Source organism: Mustela erminea, chromosome X (genome assembly GCF_009829155.1).
Source record: "Mustela erminea isolate mMusErm1 chromosome X, mMusErm1.Pri, whole genome shotgun sequence".
NCBI classification, from domain to species: Eukaryota; Metazoa; Chordata; class Mammalia; order Carnivora; family Mustelidae; genus Mustela; species Mustela erminea.
Genome location: NC_045635.1, coordinates 71972889 through 71989110, shown reverse-complemented (window position 1 = coordinate 71989110; position 16222 = coordinate 71972889). Strand labels below are relative to the sequence as shown.

General features: G+C 33.3%; 1 protein-coding gene across 4 annotated transcripts in view; it reads left to right on the top strand.

Annotated features, from left to right (window-relative positions):
* The window catches only part of POF1B (POF1B actin binding protein), a 96615-nt gene extending 80596 nt beyond the window's left edge, over window positions 1-16019 (top strand). For 3 of the 4 annotated variants that reach the window (XM_032331192.1, XM_032331193.1, XM_032331191.1), the window contains 2 exons: window positions 11274-11388; window positions 14277-16019. In XM_032331192.1, the coding sequence (XP_032187083.1) occupies window positions 11274-11388; window positions 14277-14282 (121 nt within the window). In that variant the 3' untranslated portion in view covers window positions 14283-16019. Of the gene's footprint in view, window positions 1-11273; window positions 12246-14276 lie in introns of those variants that run through there. The other variant, XM_032331190.1, reaches the window with a different exon arrangement.
* Window positions 16020-16222: the final 203 nt, after the last annotated feature.

Sequence of the window (16222 nt, the reverse complement as noted above, 5' to 3'; positions counted from 1 at the left end):
CAAGATACATCCACATTAACATGTGTCATAACTTCATTGCTTATTGTTACTAAATAATATTATATTTCACAGATATGCAACACTTTACGTATATACCTAGAATTGGGATTGCTGGGGCACATGGTAACTCTGTTTAACTTTTTGAGGAGTTGCTAAACTGTTTTCCAAAGCCGCTACACAATTTAACATTCCCACCAGCAGTGTATTGAGGGTTCCAATTTATTTCCATCCTCCCCAACATTTGTTACTGTTCATCGCTTGGATTATAGCCATCCTAAGAATGGGAGGTGGCATCTTCCTGTGGTTTTCACTTGTATTTCTCTAATAATGTTTAGTATTTTTTCATGTGTTTATTGACCATTTATAGATCTTCTTTGGAGAAAATTCTTTGTCCATTTTTAAATTAAATTTTTTGGTTTTTTACTGTTGAATTTCAAGAGATATTTATATATTCTATATACAAGTCCCTTATCAGAGATATGATTTTGCAAATATTTTCTTCCATTCTATGGGTTGCCTTTTTACTATCTTGATAGTATCATTCCCAGCACAGTTTTTAAATTTGAGGAAGTCCAATTCACCTATTTTTTCTTTTTTTTTTTTTTTACCTGTGCTTTTGGTATCATATTAAGAAACTGTTGCCTAACCCAAGGTCGTGACAATTTGCACCCATGTATTCTCCTAAGAGTTTTATAGTTTTACCTATTACATTTAGATCTATGAACCATTTTGAGTTATTTTTTTCTATGGTATGAAGTAAGAGTGCAAGTTCATTCTTGTGCATGGGGCTACCTGGTTGTCCCAGTATCTTTTGTGGAATATGCTATTCTTTCACCCATTGAATTAACTTGGCATCCTTGTCTATAATCAAAAGACCATAAAGGTAAGGGTAAATTTGTAGATTCTCAGTTTTACTCCATTGATCTATTCATCTGTCTTTATGCAAGTACCACACTGCCTTAATTACTATAGCTTTTTTAGTTAGGTTTGAAACCAGGAGTGTGAATTTTTGAACTTCTTTTCAAGATTGCTTTAGTTATTTTTGGTCCTTTGCTTTTCCATATGTATTTTAGGATAAGCTTATCAAGAGATTTCATTAAATATGTAGAAAACACTGGGTATTGTTGCCATGTTAACAATATTAAGTCTTTTAATCTATGAGCATGGGATCCCTTCCATTTAGATCTTTAATTTCTTAAAACAGTATTTTGTACTTTGATTGCATGAGTCTTATACTTCTTTTTCTTATATTTATTTCTAAGTATTATATTTTTTGATTGTACTATAACAGAATTGCTTTTAAAGATTTTATTTATTTATTTGACAGAGAGAGATCACAAGTAGACAGAGAGGCAGGCAGAGAGAGAGGGGGAAGCAGGCTCCCTGCTGAGCAGAGAGCCCAATGTGGGGCTCAATCCTGGGACCCTGGGATCATGATCTGAGATGAATACAGAGGCTTAACCCACTGAGCCACCCAGGCACCCCAATAGAATTGTTTTTGATGTTACTGTGAATAGACTTCTTTCTTTTTCCTTTTTTATGTTTTATTTTTTAATTTAAATTCTAGTTAGTTATCATATAGTTTAATATTAATTTCAGGAGTAAATGCAGTGATTCATCTCTTACATATAGCACCCAGAGCTTTAATTTGAGTGTAGTTGACACACAATGTTATATTAGTTTTAGATGTATAATGCAGTGTTTCAACTTCTCTTTATCTTATGCTGCATTCACCACAAGTGTAGCTACCACCAGTCACCATGCAACACTATTACAATATCATTGACTATATTCCTGATGCTGTGTCTTTTATTCCTATGACTTATTCATTCCATAACTGGAAGCCTATATCTCCTACAGACCTTCACCCATTTTACCCATCCCCCAACCACTTCCTTTTTGGCAACCATTGGTTTGTATTCTGTATTCATAGGTCTGATTCTGCATTCTGTTTATTTTTTGTTACTGTTCTTGTTTAGGTTCCATATATGAATGAAATCAAGTGGTATTTTTCTTTCTTGGTCTGACTTTTTTCACTTGGCATAATACCCTCTAGTTCCATCCAGTTGTTGTAAATGGCAAATCTGATTCTTTTTATGGCTTAGTAATATTCCATTATACATTTCTTCTTCCTTATCTATAGACACTTACTTTGCTTCCATATCTTGGCCAAATAATGCTGCAATAACACAGGGGTGCACATATCATTTTAAATTAGTATTTTTGTTTTGCTGGTTAAGTACTCAGTAATGGAATTATGGATCATATGGTATTTCTATTTTTACTTTTTATGGAAACTTTATGCTGATTCCCAAAGTAGCTGTACCAATGTATATCTCCTTCAATAGTATATAAGGGTTCCTTTTTCTACACATCCTTGCCAATACTTGTTATATCTTGACTTTTTTTATTTTAGCCATTCTGATAGGTGTAAGATGTTATCTTATTGTGGCTTTGATTTACATTCCCTGATGATAAGTGATGTTGAGCATCTTTTCATGTGCCTGTTGGTCATCTATCTGTCCTCTTTGGAAAAAGAAGTTTCTCTGCTTTTGTTTTAAACAAATTGCTGGTTTTTAGATGTTGATTTGTATAAGTTCTTTATAAATTTTTGATGTTAACCCTTTATCAAAGATATCATTTGAAAATATCTTTTCCCATTCAGTAGGTTGCCTTTATGTTTGTTGATGATTCTCTTTGCTGTGCAAACTTTTTTATAACTTATTTTTGCTTTTCTTTCCCTTGCTTTCAGAGACATACCTAGAAAAAAATATATTATAGCCAATGCCAGAGAAATTACTGCCTGTGTTTTCTTCTAGGATTTTTATAGTTTCAGGTCTCAGTTTAGGGCTTTAATCCATTTTGAGTTTGCTTTTGTGTATGGTGTAAGAAAGTGGTCTAGTTTCATTATTTGTGTGTTGTTGTCCAGTCTTCCCAATACCTTTTGTAGAAGAGAATGTCTTTTCCCCTTGTATATTCTTGTCTCCTTTTTCATAGACTAATTGACCATGTAAGTGTGGGTTTCTTTCTGGTATCTCTATTTTTTTCCTATTGACATATGTGTCTGGTTTTGTACCAGTACCATAATGTATTGATTATGTACTTTGTAATGTGTCTTGAAATTTGGAATTGTGATACTTAACAACTTTTGTCCCCCTAAGATTGCTTGGCTACTTGGAGTCTTCTGTGGTTCCATAAATATTTTAGGATAATTTGTTTAGTTCTGTGAAAAATGCTGGTTTTATTTTTTTTAAGGGACTGCATTATATCTGTAGATTGCTTTGGGTAACATAAACATTTAAAAATATTAGGGGTCCCAATCCATAAGCATGGCATATGTTTCCATTTGTTGTGTTGTCTTCAATTTCTTTCTTCAGTGTTTTATACTTTTCAGAGTGCAAGTCTTTCACCTCCTCAGTTAAGTTTATTTGTAAGAATCTTACTCTTTTTGGCACAATGAAAATGGGATTGTTTTCTTAATTTCACTTTCTGCTGCTTCTTTATTGGTTTATAGCAATGCAGCAGATTTCTGTACTTTGATTTTGTATCCTGTGACTTTACTGAATTCATTTATTACTTCCAATTATTTTTTGAAGAGACTATAGGGTTTTCTAAGTATAGTATGTTGTCTGCAAATAGTGAAACATTTACTTTTTCCTTACCAATATAGACACTTCTTATTTCTTTTTCTTGTCATCTGTGGCTAATACTTTCAGTACTCTGTTGAATAAAAGTGGTGAAAGTGGACATCCACATATTGTTCCTGGTCTTTAAGGACAAGCTCTCAGTTTTTCACCATTGAATATGATGTTGGCTGCAGGTTTTTCATATGTGGCCTTTATTATGTTAAGGTATGACTTCCCTGAACACATTTTCTGAGAGTTTTACTCACGGAGAGACGTTGAATTTTGTCAAATGCATTTCCTGCATCTACTGAGATGATTATATAATTTTAATCTTTTCATTGTTGATGTGGTTTATCATGTTGATTGCTTTGGGAATATTGAACTGTCTTTTCATTCTCACAGTAAATCCCAGTTGATCATAGTGAGTGATCCTTTTGATGCACTATTGAGTGTGGTTTGCTAACATTTTTTTGAAGATTTTTGTATTTATGTTCATCACAGATATTAGCCTGTAGTTTTCCTTTTCTGTGGTGTCTTTTGTTTTGGTGTCAGAGTGATTCTGGCCTCATAGAATGTATTTGGAAGCTTTTCTTCCTCTTTTTTGGGGGAATAATTTGAGGGGAATAGGTATTAATACTTCTTTTTTAATTTAAATTCAATTTAGTTAACATATACTGTTTTGCTAGTTTCAAGGGTAGAATTTAGTGATTCATCAGTTTCATATTACACCCAGCTCTCATTATGTTGTGACCTCCTTAATGCCCATCACCCAATTACACCATCCCCCAACCCACTTCCCCTCCAGCTACTCTCAGTTTTCTCCCTATAGTTAAAAGTCTCTTATTGATTGTCTCTGTCTCTGTTTTTATCTGATTTTATTTTTCCTCCCATCTCCCTAAGTTCATCTGTTTTGTTTCTTTAATTTCACATGAATTAAATCATATGGTATATGTCTTACTTTGACTGACTTATTTCACCTACCATAATACACTCTAGTTCCATCCACATCATTGTAAATGGCAAGATTTAATTCTTTTTGATGGCTGAGTAGTATTTTTTTGGTATTTCTTTATATATATCTGTATAATGATATATGTGTTCTTTATACATACATATCTATTATATGTAATAGATATAGATAGATATAGATAGATATCTCCACATATTTTGATCCATTCATCTGTCAATGGACATCTGGGCTATTTACATTTCTATAGTTTGGCTATTATGGACATTGCCTGTATAAACATTGGGACGCATGTGCCCCTTTGAATCACTGTTTGTATCCTTTGGGTAAATACCTAGTAGTGCAAATGCTGGGTCATAAGGTAGCTCCATTTTTAACTTTTGAGAACATTCCATACTGTTTTCCAGAGCGGCTACACCAGTGCATTCCCACCAGAAGTGTGGGAGTGTTTCCTTTTCTCTGTGACCTTACCAATATCTGTTTTCCAAGTTGCTAATTTTAGCCATTTTGACCAGCCTGTGGTGACATCTCATTGTGGGTTTTAATTTGTATGTCCCTGATGCTGAGTGATGTTGAGTATTTTTTTTATGTATCAACCATTTGGATGTCTTCTTGGCAGAAATGTCTATTCATATCTTCTGTCTACTTCTTGACTGGATTCTTTTTGGGTTTTGGGTGTTGAGTTTGATATGTTTTTTATAGATTTTGGAAACTAGTTCTTTACCTGATATATCATTTGTGAGTATCTTCTCTCATTCAGTAGGTTGACTTTTAGTTTTATTGATTGTTTCCTTTGTTCTGCAAAAGCTTTTTATCCTGACAAAGACCCAATAATTGATTTTTCCTTTGTTGTGCTTGCCTCTGGAGAACTGTCTAGCAAGATGTTGCTGTGGCTGAGGTCAAAGGAGTTGCTGTCTATGCTCTCCTCTAGGATTTTGGAAGACTCCTGTCTTACATTAAGTTTTCTCAACCATTTTGAGTTTATTTTTCTGTATGGTTTAAGAAAGTGGTCCGGTTTCATTCTTCTGAATGTAGTTGTCCATTTCCCAATGCCATTTGTTGAAAAGACTGTCTTTTTTCCCACTGGATATTCTTTTCAGCTTTGTTGAAGGTTATTTGACCATAGACTTGAGGGTCCATTTCTGGGTTTTCTATTCTGTTTCATTGATCCATGTGTCTTTTTTGGTGCCAATACCATGTTGTCTTTATGATCACAGTTTTGAAATACAGCTTGAAGTCTAATTGTCATGCCTCCATCTCTGATTTTCTTTTTCAACATTTCTTTGGATATACAGGTTTTTTCCTGGTTCCATGCAAATTTTAGAATTGTTTATTCTAGCTTTGTGAAAAATGCTGGTGGTATTCTGACAGGGATTGCATTGAATGTGTAGATTGCTTTGGGAACCATAGCCATTTTAACAATATTGTTCTTCCAATCCACGAGCATGGCACATTTTCCATTTCTTTTTGTCTTATTCAATTTCTTTCATAAGTGCTCTTTGTTTTCAGAGTACAGATCTTTACCTTGTTGGGTAGGTTTATTCCTACATATCATATGGTTTATGGTGCAGTTGTAAGTGAGGATCTATTCCTTGATTTCTCCTTCTTCTGCTTAATTGTTTATATATAGAAATGCAACAGACTTCTGTGCTTTAATTTTATATCCTCTGACTTTACTGAATTCCTATATCAATTCTAACAATTTTGGCGTGGAATCTTTTGGCTTTTCTACATAGAGTATCATGTCACAAGCAAAGAGTGGAAGTTTTGCTTCTTCTTTGGTAATTTGGATGCTTTTATTTCTTTTGTTGTCTGATTGTTGAGGCTAGGACTTATGTTAAACAACAGCAGTAAGAGTGGACATCCCTGTCCTTTTCCTGACCTTAGGGGAAAACTCTCAGTTTTTCCCTGTTGAGGATGATATTCACTATGGGTCTTTCATATATGGACTTTATGATATTAAGGTATGTTCCCTCTATCCCTACATTGTGGAGGGTTATTATCAAGAACAAATTTTGTATTTTGTCAAGTGCTTTTCCTACATATATTGAAGAATCATATGTTTCTTGTCCTTTCTGTTATTAATGTGATGTATCACACTGATTTGTGAATGTTGAACCACCCTTGCAGCCCAGGAATAAGTCCTACTTGGTTGTGGTAAGCAATCCTTGTAATATACTATTTGATCCTATTAGCTAGTACCTTGGTGAGAATTTTTGCATCCTTGGTCATCAGGTAAATTGGTCTGTAATTCTCCTTTTTGGTGGGGTCTTTGGTTTTGGGGGCAAAGCAATGTTGGCCCCATGGAATGGGTTTGGAAGTTTTCCTTTTAGTGCTATTTTTTGGAATAGTTTCAGAAGAATAGGCATTAATTCTGCTTTAAACGTTTAGTACAATTCCCCTGGGAAGCCATCTGGCCCTGGACTCTTGTTTGTTGGGAGACTTTTGATTACTGCTTCAGTTTTTTTTTTTTTTTTTTTTTTGTGATTATGGGTTTGTTCAAGTTTTCTATTTCTTCCTGATCAGTCTTGGTAGTTTAGATGTTTTTAGGATTTATCTGTTTCTTCCAGACTGCCTAATTTTTTGATACATAATTTTTCATAATATTCTCTTATAATTGGTTGTATTTCTTCAGTGTTGTTTGTGGTCTTTACTTTTTCATTCATGATCTTATTTGGGTCTTTTCTTTTGATAAGTCTGGCTAGAGGTTTATCAAAATTGTTAATTCTTTCAAAGAACAAGCTCCTAGTTTTGTTAATTTGTTCTACTGGTTTTTGATATCTATATCATTCATTTCTGCTCTAATCTTTATTATTTCTCTTCTGCTGGATTTTGCTTTTATTTGCTGTTCTTTTTCCTGTTCCTTTAGGTGCAAGTAAGTTGTTTTATTGCTTCTTAGATAGGCCTGTAATGCTATATAGTTCCCTCTTAGGACCACCTCTGTTACATCCCAAAGGTTTTGAACTGTCATGTTTTCATTTTCATTTGCTTCCATGTATTTTTTAAAATCCTTCTTTAATTTCCTGGTTAACCCATTCATTCTTTAGTAGGATCTTCTTTAACCTCCATGTATTTGTGGTCCTCCCAAATTTTTTCTTGTGGTTGACTTTCAAGTTTCATAGTAGAGTTGTCTGAAAATATCCATGGTATGTATGATCTCAGTCTTTTCTTGCCAGTTGAGTCCTGATTTGTGATCCAGTAAGTGATCTATTCTGAATAATGTTCAATGTTCCCTCAAGAAGAATGAGTATTCTGCTGCTTTAGGATGAAATGCTCTGAAGATACCTGTTAAGCCCATCTGTTCCAGGGTGTCATTCAAAGCCCTTATTTCCTTGTTGATCTGTTTAGATGATCTCTCCATTGCTGTGAGTGGGATGTTAAAGCCCCCTACTGTTATTGTATTATTATCAATGATTTTCTTTATTTTATTATTAATCGGTTTATCACTTGACTGCTGCCAAGTTAGGGGCATGAATATTTACAATTGTTAGATCTTCTTGTTAGATAGACCTTTTAATTATGATACAGTGTCTTTCTTCATCTCTCATTATGGTCTTTGGCTTAAAATCTTTGGGTACCTCAGCTTTCTTTTGATGTCCATTAGCATAATAAATGATTTTCAACTTCCTTACTTTCAATCTGGAGGTGTCTTGGGTCTAAAGTGAGTCTCTTGTAAGTAGCATGTTGATGGGTCGTGTTTTTTTATCCATTCTGTAACCCTATGTCTTTTATTGGAGCACTTAGTCCATTTACATACACAATCATTATTGACAGGTATGAATTTAGTGGCATTGTATTACCTATAAAGTTGCAGTTCCTATAACTTGTCTCTGTTCCTTTCTGGTCTGTTACTTTTGGTCTTTCTCTCTGCTAAAAGGGTTTCCTTTAATATTTCCTGTATGGGTGGTTTGGCGTTCATAAATTCCTTCAGTTTTTTTTTTTGTTTGTTTTTTTGTTTTTTTTTTTTTTTTTTTGTCCTGGAAACTCTTCATCTCTCTTTCTATTCTGAATGATAGCTTTGTTGGATAAAGTATGCTTGGTTGCATATTTTTCTGATTTAGGATGTTGAGTATATCATGCCAGTCCTTTCTGGCCTGCCAGGTCTCTGTGGACAGATCTACTGCTTAACCCTATAGGTTAAGGATCTCTTTTCCCCAACTGCTTTCTAATATTGTCTCTATCTTTGCAATTTGCAACTTTCACTATAATATGTTGTGATGTTGACCTATTTTTCTTGATTTTTAGTAAAGTTCTGTGCCTCTTGGACTTGTATGCCTTTTTCCTTACCCACATTAAGAAAGTTCTCAGCTATAATTTGTTCAATTAAACTTCTTCCCCGTTTTCCCACTCTTCTGAGACTCCTTTAATATTGACATTATTTCACTTTATGGCATTGCTGAGTTCACTAAGACTGGGTTCATGATCTAATAATTTTCTTTCCCTCTTCTTTTAAGCTTCATTATATTCCACAATTTTATCTTCCATATTACAGATTTCCTCCTCAGATTCATATATTCTTGTTTTTATCACCTCCTCTTGGGACTGCATCTTGGTTATAGCATCTTTAATTTTAACTTTATTAGATTTTAGTTCCTTTGTCTCTACCATAGGGGATTCTCTAGTGTCTTCTAGCTTTTTTCAAACCCAGCTAGTAACCGTATAATTGTAATTTTAAATTCTAGCCCAAATATCTTACTTATATCTGTATTTATTAAATACACTATGAGTAATACCTCTTGTTCTTTCTTTTGGGGTGAATTTCTTCATCTCATCATTTTGTCCAGAAAAGAAAAGAAGAAAGAAAAAGAAAAAAATAACAATAACAACAACAAAACAAACAAAACTAGATCATGGGTGTATTTTGGTCTGCTTGTTGAAAGAAACTATATCCAAAAATAAGAAAAAATATATATATATATATATACATAAAATATGATGAGAGGAAACAAAGAATAAAAATCAATAAAATTGAAAAAATTGGACAACCCTGAGATCATGACCTGAGTGGAATCAAAAGTCAGAATCTTAACTGACTGAGCCACCCAAATGCTCCCTAGACTTTATTTTTTGCTATTTTTTGGACAATTCATCCAATTTTGTTACTAGTAATCAGTATATTCAGATTTTTGATTTCTTCTTCTTCATTCAGTTTTTGGAAGATTGTATGTTTCTAGGTATTTTTCCTTCTGTGTTGTCCAATTTTTTGGCATATATCTTTTTTACAGTATTATCTTATAATGCTTTCTATTTCTGTGGTGTCAGTTGTTACTTCTTTCTCTTCTCATTATTTACTTGGGTCCTTTCTCTTTGCCTGTTTTTCTTCATCATTCGTTATCTTGAGGTTCACTGAACTTCTTAGATCTGTGTGTTTAAAGTTTTCATAAAATGTAGAAACAATTTGATCATTATTTTTTCAATTATTTTTTGTCTCCTGCCAATCATATAGGACTTCAGTTACACATATATGAGGGCAGCTAATATTCCCCATGGGTAACTCATACTCTGTATATTTTTCCAGGTTTTTTTCTTGTGTTTTATTTTGGATAATTTCTCTTCATGTCTTCAAATTCAGTAATATTTTCTTTTGCAGGGCATATTCTGCTATTAATCCCATACAATGTTATTTTCATTTTTAGAAGTCCGAGGTAGATCTTTATATCCTCCATTGTTCCCCTCATTGCATTCATACTTTCTTCTAACTTCTTAAGTATACATTTAAATATATATATATATTTTAATAGATGCAACCATGACTACTTATTTCTTTTATCTGTCATTTCTTGTTCTGTTTCTACTAATTTGTTTTTCTCCTCATTACCAGTCATATCTTCTTGCTTCCATGACTACTAATTTTTTTTACTCAATGACATGTATTGTAATTTTACGTACTTTAGTTCTAGATATTTTTATTTCACTGCAGGTGTTCTGTGGTTTTATTCTGAGACAAAATGAACTGGATATAGTGTAATACTTTCAAGTCTTACTTTTAAACTGTTAAAACCTGCAGTATAGGACTAACATCACCCTAATGCTAACAAAATACTCTTCTGTAGTTTCTTCTTGATGCCCCCCTGCATTAGGAGATCTTTCCACTCTGGTTAGTGAAACACAAGCTATTCCCTTCATTATGTGAACTCCAGGGATTTCCAGGCTCCTTCTTTCCAGTGGTTCTTTCTGCAGCTTCAGTAGTTTTTCCATATGCCTACCTTAATCAGTAGCTATCCAAAGACTTGTGGAGAACCCTCTATAGGACTCTTGACCTTTATCTATACAGTTGTCTTCTGTCTGGTATTCTGCTCCACACCAGGTGCTTTGGCATAGCTTTACTTGAAATTCTGTCATTTCAATTTTGTGAGACATAAGGAATTTATTTGGCTCCACTTTCCCCATCCTGTGACCACGAAAATCTCTATGTAGTGAGGTAGGTACTGATAGGGCTCATGTAATTTGGTTCCCTTCTCTAAGATCATTGTCTTGTGCTACCAGTGGTCCATTATTGCAGAAGCAGTACTCTTACTCTTTTGAAAATAATGGTAGTAAAGCTTTGTAAGTATTTTCTTTTTAGAGTTAAAAGTCATTCAGAGCCAACTTGACTTAATAAGGAAAATCAAACTTGGAGTGACTAAAAAAGAATGACTCATTTTCTTATGCAGGCTGTAAACTAACTTTTTTCTGTATAGGTACAGGACACAATATCCAATCCTAGGCCTCCTTTATGATGACTATGAATATATACCACCAGGTAGTGACACACAGACTATTGTGATTGAGAAAACAGAAGACAAATGGACTTGTGTAAGTTGCCTTGTATATTTCTAGTCCTACTAAGAATAGAAATTTATTTATATTCTATTTATAACAGCCCTCAGAAATTGTGGTAAAATATTAAAGTGAACTAAAATCTTGCAGTTCATTTTTTTCTTTTCAAAATTTCCCCATGTTTTCCTTACTGATATGTAGTATGAATTAAGAAACTTTAGAATGATTCATACACAGGTAATATAATTGTTTTTGAACTGATTCTACTCAAATTTTCAAAAAAATCCCAATTTTTTCTTAAGCAGGTAGAAAATGTTATAGACAATTATGAAGAAGAATGGTGTATGGAGAAGAGGCATGTTTTAATAGAATTTGTCTTTCAGTCTTGAATGTGGTACTTTTTACTATAGATAGAAAATTTTCAGTATTTTGGACGTGAGGAGGTATGTCTGTCTTTCTCAACAGATTTTAAGATCCTCCAGCCTTAAATCTCACAGTTATAGTGAGGCTGATGAAAAATACTTTATAGGTCATGTATTCTAATATCTACCTTCTATAACATCCTCCAAGATGACCAAGTGTCATGGACCTTAGCACCTTCTTAAGTAGGCCAATACGTTGCTAAGTGGTGCTGATTACTAAAACCATCTTCTTATAAGGAACTTAATGCTGCTTTACTAAAACTTTTACTTATTGTCCTGTCAACCTTTAAAGTAGTGAACATCAAATAGAGAATATATTCACCTCAGTGCAGTGGCTCTCTATCAGGCAATTTTGCCTCCTAGTGGACATTCAGCAATGTTTGGAGACATTTTTGGTTTCCACAACTGGGGAATGGGTACTATTGGCATCTGATGGCTAAAAGCCAGGGATGCTTCTAAAGATCTTACAAAGATCTTTCTTTAGATATTTCTTTTTTTTTTTTGAATGTGGTATTTTACTTTTTATTTTTTTTATGGTTTTTTTTTAATTTTTTTTAATTTTTTATTTTTTATAAACATATATATATTTTTTTCACTTTAAATTTTTTTTTATTTCCAGCATAACAGTATTCATTATTTTTGCACCACACCCCGTGCTCCATGCAATCCGTGCCCTCTATAATACCCACCACCTGGTACCCCAACCTCCCACCCCCCGTCCCTTCAAAACCCTCAGATTGTTTTTCAGAGTCCATAGTCTCTCATGGTTCACCTCCCCTTCCAATTTCCCCCAACTCCATTCTCCACTCTAAGTCCCCATGTCCTCCATGCTATTTGTTATGCTCCACAAATAAGTGAAACCATATGATAATTGACTCTCTCTGCTTGACTTATAGATATTTCTAAAGATCTTAGTAGGACAGTCTCCCACAGAAAATAATTGTCCAGCCCAAAATGTTAATACTGCTGAGGTTTGAGAAACTCTAACATAATAGAATCACCTTGGGGTCTTTTCTTCCTAACTGTATACTCCTATACTACTGCCAAAAGATTCTTACAGAAACCATTGATAATGATGGGAATGTATGATATCCCTCAAGTGTAATGGACATAAAAAATGTTGAAGATGGCAGCTCTAAACCACACAGAATCTAACTTTAACAGTGAAAATGAGGGCCTTTGTTATGTTAAAAACTGCTTAAGTACTAAAAGCAGGTAAAACTAATCTATGGTTATTAAAATCAGTAAGTGGTTATCCTTGAGGGCAGGTACTGATTAGAAGGGAGTATAAGGAGGGTTACTAGGATACTAATGTCTTGTTGCTTGATCTGAGTAATGGTTGCATATGTGTGTCCAGTTTGGGAAAATTCATATTGTTATATACTTACATGTGCACTTTTCCTATAGATTTACTATACTTTAATAAGTTTTAAAATGCCTACGAATGCCATGAGGAAAAATAGATAAATATACAAATGTCAATTATTCTGCAGAACCTTTTGAAGAAATTTTAAATTGCAGATTTATAGCTAATAAAAGACTGCAGCTATTGTTAATAAATTACTGTAGATGTGTAGTTAACAAAATGAAGTCTGTTAACTCACTCTAAAAATGATTTTTTTAGTTGAGAGCTCAAATATTTGGGTAAATAAAAAATTCAAAATGCTTTTAGATCTGAAGCCCTTCTTTAATTACAATCAAGCCATCAATCTTGATTATATGGTTGTCTATCATCAACGAAAGCAAGCAACATTTGGTAACCTCTCCCCAAAAATAATTTTAGCACTGACATGTGTTGTATTTCTTAGGACATTAGCTGATCATTATTTATTACTAATTAAATGATTAAGGTACTTGGTGGCCCAAGAACCAGATGAGCAGCAAGGGAAAGTCAGCATAGGATTTAAAATTTATCACTCAGAGATTTGATACTGAAATTTAAGTTTGGGAAACAACTGCAGCTACTAACCACATGTGCATCAATGTGAGGACTTGCCAAATGAAGGGTCTACAGAATAATAGTTATTATTTCTCTCTCCATTAAAAATGTGCAGCAATAAACATCAAACTTGATATCTGGAAGGGACTAGATACTGAGAGGAAGTTCAAAATATATTTTAGTAAGTTCACAGATGGTAGATTTATATTTATTAACAGATATGTTTAGCCTCTAAATAAGACACAAAGAAGAAACCTACTCAACGCTCCCTTCAGTCATTGAAACATGTATCTTAACTAAAGTCAGATAAACCATTGTTTCACTGAATGTACATATAAAAAATTACCACAAAACCTGGCGATTCACAGACCTGTACCCCTGGGGATAAAAATACATGTTTATAAAAAAAAATTAAAAAAAAAATTACCACAAAAGTGCAGCACATTTCCTTTGGTTTTATGAATATCAATTTAAATCATTTCCTATAACTGTGTATATACAAGAATATCTTAAATGAATTATGAACTAGTTGTAAACTAACTTTTCTTTTTTCCCTTTTCTAGCCATGAATGGATCCCCAACTCAAAGGAGCTTTTTGTGCATCTACATTAGTACTTTTCCATACATTTTCCGTAACTAATGGTCAGTCAAAATATTGAACCATGCAACTACCCAGTAAATTTAATGGAATGAATTATTTTTGCAGATAACAATTTCTCCAGCCACTAATGAGGCTTTTCTATCACATTTTTCAATAGCATTCAATAGTATTCAATAGTAAAATCTGCTTGTTTAAACATCAATTCCAGACACTGTAGAACATAATGCACTGTTTTTTCAGTTAGGGTACTTCCTAGACACTGAACTAATTTGTTGGGGTAGAGATTTTACAAGTTATTCCATTACAAATTTTAAAGTAAATACTGTTTTTTAACCAAAACAAAGGCAAAACTATTGAATTTTTTTTAAAAAAGTTAACTATATTGTATATACAGCATGTTTGCTTTTCTCACATTAAACTCTGTGACTAAAAGAGATGCTCTATTACATGCTATTTATACCTTTTAGAGACATAACTAAATTGAAGGTGATGGTTAATTTCATTTACCAGGGAAGTAGGATAATATCTTTTAAAATAACTAAATCCACTAAATTACACATTATACTACTGTGATTCTAAGAACATATCAGTGGTTTGGCTTGGCAAATCTGTTCTTTCAAAGCATATCATCCTCAAATGAGTCCATCCACTTCCTTAGAAATATGTAATACTATTTTGTAGGAGTGGGTAGAAGGAAGGCGGGCTTTTTAATAGAAGTATACAACATGTAATACTGAATTGTTGCATTAAGGCTTTGGGAATAAAAAGAGCAAGAACAAATACTTGATACCTGTATCCTATTTGGGAGAAAAAGATTTTATAGTATTTAATGGACTTATAAATTGGTTGATTAATTGGGTTCTAATGATTTTGCCACATGAACAAAAATATTTTCCAAATACATTAGTAAATAAGAATGAAATTTCTTAATTTCAACCCCTATGGTTAAAGTTGAAATTGGTGAAAATTAAAATGAGATAAATGCTTTTAATATTCTTATATAAATATTCAAATAGACCTTGATATGAAGCTAAGATCTTTATGTTATTATCTTAATACATTTACTAAAATGTTAAGCTCTATAATTGGATTAATACAATTCCACTTTTATCAATATTTTGTGATAGAAAATGTTAATATTCTTCATGAGCTATACAGTCCTTACATTTTTTTCCCTTGGTGTAGGAACAACAGCACAGTTTCTCCCCTGCTAACTACACATGTAACAAAATTATGCCACATTATCTACCCATTACATTTGATATAAATGGAAGATTTTAGTAGCCTGATAGAAAATTGCTGCCATAACTGTTTGAAAATTAGAACAAGTGTGATTTTCTCAAAATGTTCTTAAGTAAAAATAACAATGTCCAAATTTGGGGACAGTTAAAAAATTAATACTTCAGTGACTCACTTGATCCATGCATAATGAATGGGTTTTAAACAGGGTGCTCATTATACTTAACAAACTTAGATGTATGTATTCCTTTTCCAATGTATGGTTAAGATCAATAGAAATAGTAGTGATTTTTTTTCCCTCTCACAAGTTTCAGACAGCTTATCTTTGAAAATTACAAAGATATTATCAGGTGAGAAATACCTGTTTATCTAATTTATGCTCCAGTATCTTTTGCTTTAGATATCAAATAAAATGGAGACTTGTAATTACATGCAAGATAATTTACGTGTCTAAATAAAATATGTGAAGGGACACATGGGTGGCTCAGTCATTTAAGCGTCTGCCTTTGGCTCAGGTCATGATCCCAAGGTCCTGGGATCGAGCCCCTTGTCAGGCTCCCTGCTCAGCAGGGGAGTCTTCTTCTCCCACTCCCTCTCCCTCTGCCCCGGCTCCTGTGCTCTCTTTCATATATATATATATATATATATATATGAAGTATTCATGTGGTC